At 45.5% G+C, this 5921-nt stretch overlaps 1 protein-coding gene across 1 annotated transcript; it reads left to right on the forward strand.

Moving 5' to 3' along the window:
- Positions 1–658: 658 nt before the first annotated feature.
- Positions 659–5692, forward strand: LOC123904243. Its single transcript, XM_045953929.1, has 2 exons — positions 659–1615; positions 5606–5692. Exons 1-2 carry the CDS (start codon positions 659–661, stop codon positions 5690–5692), a joined length of 1044 nt encoding a protein of 347 aa, XP_045809885.1.
- The last annotated feature ends 229 nt before the right edge of the window (positions 5693–5921 follow it).

Here is a 5921-nt window from a genome sequence, read left to right on the forward strand (position 1 = left end):
AAAGTGTAAATTACTAGCCGGCACCTTCAAGGATGTCGCCCTGCGTTGGTACATGAACCTTCCAAGAAACTCAATTGAGAGTTATGCTGACTTTCATAAAAAATTTATTCACCAGTTCGCTGGATCGAAACACGTGAAAGTCACATCAACCAGTCTTTTCTCCATCCGCCAAAACCATGGCGAGTCATTGCGTAACTTCCTCGCCAGATTTAGCGAAGCCACCATCAAAGTCTCAAATCCAAATCAGGAGATGTTCGTGGCAGCCTTCCACAATGGGCTAAGAGCGGGACATTTCAATGAGTCCTTAGCCCAAAAGCCAGCCTCGTCAATGCAAGAGGTGAACAAGAGGGCGGAGTGTTATATAAAGGGCGAAGAAAGTAACGCCGAGAAAAGGCAAAGAGACGTTAAGGAGAAGGAATACGTGGGCCGTGCCACTAGAGCGCCCGAACACCCACGATCAAAATCGGGAGGCCACCAAGGAGACCCATGGCAGAGGCATCATGGGAAGCCCTACCGCCAACCGCCCAGAAGAGAATTCAGGAATCATCCCGCCAATGAAGACCTCACGCCATTAAACGCCTCAAAAGTTTACGTCTTAAATGAGATTCTGGCCACTGGTTTGGCAAACCTTCCCCCAAGGAGAACCAGTAACATCCCCATGGGGCTGGACGATAACGCCTGGTGCGCATATCACAGGTGTAGAGGTCACTCCACAGAAAAATGCTTCCGCTTAAGAGATTTAATCGAAGAACTGATAAAAAGCGGACACCTTCGCAAATTCATTGACGACGACGCCCAAGGGCGGGTTGTCGTGCCAAAAGTCCCCCGGCAGGAGCCACGAGACCCTCCTGGGCCAAACAGAGAGCCTCCCAAGGGGAGAATCTCCGTGAATACAATAACAGGAGGATTCTCAGGCGGGGGCGAATCAAGCTCAGCAAGGAAAAGGTATGTACGCCGAGCTATCTCGGAAATATACCTCGTAAGTCAGCCTCAGCCATTAGACGTACCAGATTTGGCATTCACGGCAAAGGATGGTTTGGAGGTAGCACCCCATGACGATGATCCATTAGTGATACAAGTCCAAATTTTGAACTGTGATGTAAAAAGAGTACTGATAGATTCAGGGAGTTCAGCGGACATTATGTACTGGGAAGCTTTCAAGGCCATGCAATTAGCAGAAGAGCAATTGCAACCATACTCCGGAACCCTGGTCGGGTTCTCTGGCGAACAAGTGGACGTAATGGGTTACGCCTCCCTTCTTACCACGTTTGGAGAAGGCAGCAACGCCAAAACTATCAAGGTGCGATACCTGGTAGTTAAAACTCCTTTTACCTCCTATAATATTATTATAGGAAGGCCCGCCTTTAACACATTAGGGGCGGCCATGTCCACTCTATACCTAGCAATAAAATACCCCCTTGAGAATGGGGGAGTAGGAACAGTAAGGGGCGATCAGCTCCTCGCCAAGAAATGCTACGAGTCTAGCTTAAAGATACGACACCGAACTTCCAGCGCAAGCGGAAAAGTCGGAAGAAGACAAGCCACAATCCCAGGCGGCATAAACATCATAGAAAGCGCAGATATGGATCCGAGGGAGGAATTTCAAGATCGAAGGGTAAGCCCTATAGAAGACCTGGAGCAGGTTCAAATTGGCGATCACCCTCACCAGACAACAAGCTTGGGAACAGCGTTGCCCAGCGAGGAGAGGGGACGAATCATCAAAATCTTGAAGGATAACGCTGACCTATTCGCATGGAAGCCCTCAGATATGCCAGGGATTGACGAAGGGGTGATAACACATAAACTTTCAATATCACCCAGCACAAAACCAGTCTCCCAAAGAAAGAGAAAGGTAGGAGAAGAAAGACGAGTCGCTATAGCGGAAGAAGTAGAGAAGCTAAAAGAGGCCGGATTCATCGAAGAAATAAAATACCCTTCATGGTTGGCAAACGTCGTCATGGTGAAAAAGGCCAACGGAAAGTGGAGAATGTGCGTGGACTTCACAGATTTAAACAAGGCATGTCCCAAAGATCCATATCCTCTGCCCAACATTGACAGGTTAATTGATGGCGCCTCGGGGTGCAAGATGCTGAGTTTTATGGACGCCTACTCCGGATACAATCAAATAAAGATGAACCCCTCCGACGCCTGCCATACAACCTTTATGTCGAATACCTGCAACTATTTTTACAACGTCATGCCTTTTGGATTGAAGAATGCGGGAGCAACATACCAAAGGTTGATGGACAGGGTTTTTGCTGAGCAAATAGGGAAGAATTTAGAGGTATATATCGACGACATGGTAGTAAAAACTTCCGAGGGAAGTCGCCATGATGATGATCTGTTGGACATCATGGGATCAGTAAGAAAGTACAACATGAGACTAAACCCAGCGAAGTGTTCCTTTGGAGTACAAGCCGGAAAATTCTTAGGATTTATGCTCACCAGCAGAGGAATAGAGGCTAACCCCGAGAAATGCCAAGCCATCATAGACATGAGGAGCCCTACATCCGTGAAAGAAGTACAAACCTTGACAGGCAGAATAGCGGCACTATCCAGATTTCTATCATGTGCGGGCGAAAAGGGTTTCCACTTCTTCGCATCTCTTAGGAAAAATGAGAGATTCTCCTGGACACCAGAATGTGAAGAAGCCTTCAAACAACTAAAAGAGTTCCTGGCATCACCGCCCATCTTGACACGCCCATTACCAGGTAACACCCTTTACCTATATCTCGCAGTTTCGGATAGAGCTTTGAGTTCAGCTCTAGTTCAAGAAATAGAGGGCGAAGAAAAACCTATATATTTTGTAAGTAGAACCTTAAGGGGAGCAGAAACAAGGTATCAAAGAATAGAGAGGTTATCTCTCGCGGTAGTTGTCACAGCCAGAAAGTTAAGGCAGTACTTTCAAAGCCACCAGGTAGTTGTTAGAACAGATTACCCTATCAAGAACGTCCTCCGAAAGCCAGACTTGGCAGGAAGGATGGTAGCGTGGTCCGTGGAATTATCAGAATTTGACATCACCTTCTCACCTAGAGGGGCCATTAAGTCACAAAGACTAGCTGATTTTGTATTGGAAATGTCTACTCCGCCAACAACAGAGAAAACGGCGTTTTGGACACTCTCAGTTGACGGGGCCTCCAATGTGCGAGGAAGTGGAGCCGGAATAGTACTGGAAGGACCGGATGGCGTTATGATAGAACAATCACTACGTTTCGCCTTCAAAGCTAGCAACAACCAAGCGGAATACGAGGCTTTGATAGCAGGAATGAAGTTGGCAAGCGATATGGAGGTAAAAGAGCTAAGGGCCATGAGTGATTCCCAACTGGTAACCAACCAAGTATCAGGGAAGTTTCAAACGAAGGAGCCGCAGTTAATCAAATACGTGGAGAAGGTGCAAAACCTAGCTAAACATTTCGATTCGTTCGAATTAGTTTACGTTCCCCGCGAACAAAACATGAGAGCAGATCTATTGTCAAAGCTGGCGAGCACCAAAAAACCAGGAAGCCATAGAACCGTTATCCAAGAGACCATAAAAACTCCCAGCATCAACGGGGAAGAGGTAATGATGGTAATAGAAGAGGAAGACTGGAGATCACCCATTATCCGATACCTCCAAAAGGATGAACTCCCGAAAGAAAGGGAAAAGGCTTTAAAATTGAAGAAAGTGGCGGCATGGTATTCAATGGTAGGGGATAAGCTATACAAAAGGGGATTTGCGTCCCCCCTCCTTTTATGCGTCAGTACCGAAGAAGCCAAGCGCATCATGTCTGAAGTTCACGAGGGATCGTGTGGTAGTCATATCGGTTCAAGAGCACTAGCAGGAAAGATATTAAGAGCAGGATTTTATTGGCCAGATATACATGATGATACCGCCATGTATGTAAGAAACTGTGACAAATGCCAAAGACACGCCAACCTGCATCACGTTCCGGGGGAGCCACTAAAGTCAGTGTTATCCCCATGGCCCTTTTTCATGTGGGGTGTAGATATCGTGGGTCCGTTTCCGGTTTGCTATAAACAAGCGCGATGGATCATCGTCGCCGTGGACTACTTTACAAAATGGATTGAAGCAGAACCGGTATCCAGCATCTCGGCGGAACAGGTAAAAATCTTTTATTGGAAGAAAATCATCTGCAGATTTGGACTGCCCAAATATATCGTATCCGACAACGGTACACAGTTCGCCAGCGAAAAGGTAGTAGAGTTCTGTCGAAGCAAAGGGATTAAAAACACCTTTATATCGGTGGAGCATCCACAAGCTAATGGATAAGCAGAGTCAGCAAATAAGGTGATACTAAGAGCCTTAAAAAGGAGGCTAGATAGCAAAGGCGAAGCTTGGGTAGCCCACATCTCACCCATCCTCTGGTCGTATCACACCACTCCCCAATCCTCGACAGGAGAAGCGCCATTTACAATGGTCTATGGTTCAGACGCGATGATCCCGGTGGAAATAAATCCTCCTAGTTGGCGCAGAGAAACCACGACGCAGGAAGAGAACGACAGAGCTTTGGAAGAGAACCTAGACATGATCGAGGAAAGAAGAGAAAGAGCGCATTTCAGAGAATTCGCCATAAAGCAAAGGGCCGCTAGGCGTTATAATACGAGAGTCAAACAAAGGAGTTTCCAAGAGGGCGATCTAGTGCTGAAAAGACCTATGGGAAAGGATAAAGGAGGAAAGTTCGCGGCAAACTGGGAAGGCCCCTTTCGGGTGCAAGAAGCTTTCGAAGGAGGAGCATATCGTCTAGAGACCATGGAAGGAAGAATCCTCCCCAGGACGTGGAACATAGCAAACTTAAAGTTCTACTACAGCTAATCGCGGGGCAACACGTTTCTGGTGGAAGAATAAGTAAAACCATTCTCTTCTTTTAGCAATATTTTTGATGATGTATAAGAACCGTTTTCATAAATGAATAAAAAGACAATGAGACACTCTTTTCCCCTGTTTTAACTGGGGTTTTTATCGAGGCTCATTGAATTTCAAAATTCTAGTAGTTTATATCTTCTTGCATATGTCAAAATATTTGCGTCAACCTGATTAAGTTACGGGCTCTGAATCAATGAAAATGGTTATCTCAAACTTGAGCTCCGAATCTTTATCAAAGATCAACTCAGATGTGAGCGCTGAACCATAAAACAAGGTTGAAAGGCCTTGGCGTTACCTGTAAGTCTTACGAGTTGGGTACGTCAGAAAAAGCAAAATTAAACAAGGTTGAAAGGCCTTGGCGTTACCTGTAAGTCTTACGAGTTGGGTACGTCAGAAAAAGCAAAGTTAAACAAGGTTGAAAGGCCTTGGCGTTACCTGTAAGTCTTACGAGTTGGGTACGTCAGAAAAAGCAAAATTAAACAAGGTTGAAAGGCCTTGGCGTTACCTGTAAGTCTTACGAGTTGGGTACGTCAGAAAAAGAAAAATTAAACAAGGTTGCAAGGCCTTGGCGTTACCTGTAAGTCTTACGAGTTGGGTACGTCAGAAAAAGAAACAGCAGAAAAAGGCGAGATTATCAACACCGCCAGAAGAAGCGTATACACAACCAAAGCAGGCGATTCATTAGAACGCCAAAAGACAACAGGTATTAAAGTTATTTGTATCAATTTACAATTATTGTAGAAAGTCGAAGATGTCACAGGTGCAAGGACAAAGTTTCCTAGACGAGAACGACAGAAGGCGTTACCTCACAACGTAATGCAAAAATAATTCATAAAGTTATGAAGAGAAGAAATCAGGCGAATAAAGGAATTTATAAAGGACCCAGCCAAGGGGCAAATTGTTCAAAGCCACAAAAGGGCATACAAAATAATTACAAAAAGCCACAGAAGGGCAGAAACAAGATCATTACAAAAGAAATCAGTCACTGAGGAGGAACATAGGGAACGAGCTTGCCGTCAACAATTTGATTCATTGCATCAGCTTCGCCAAGGCGCTT

Source organism: Trifolium pratense, linkage group LG2, assembly GCF_020283565.1.
Source record: "Trifolium pratense cultivar HEN17-A07 linkage group LG2, ARS_RC_1.1, whole genome shotgun sequence".
In the NCBI taxonomy this organism is placed as follows: domain Eukaryota; kingdom Viridiplantae; phylum Streptophyta; class Magnoliopsida; order Fabales; family Fabaceae; genus Trifolium; species Trifolium pratense.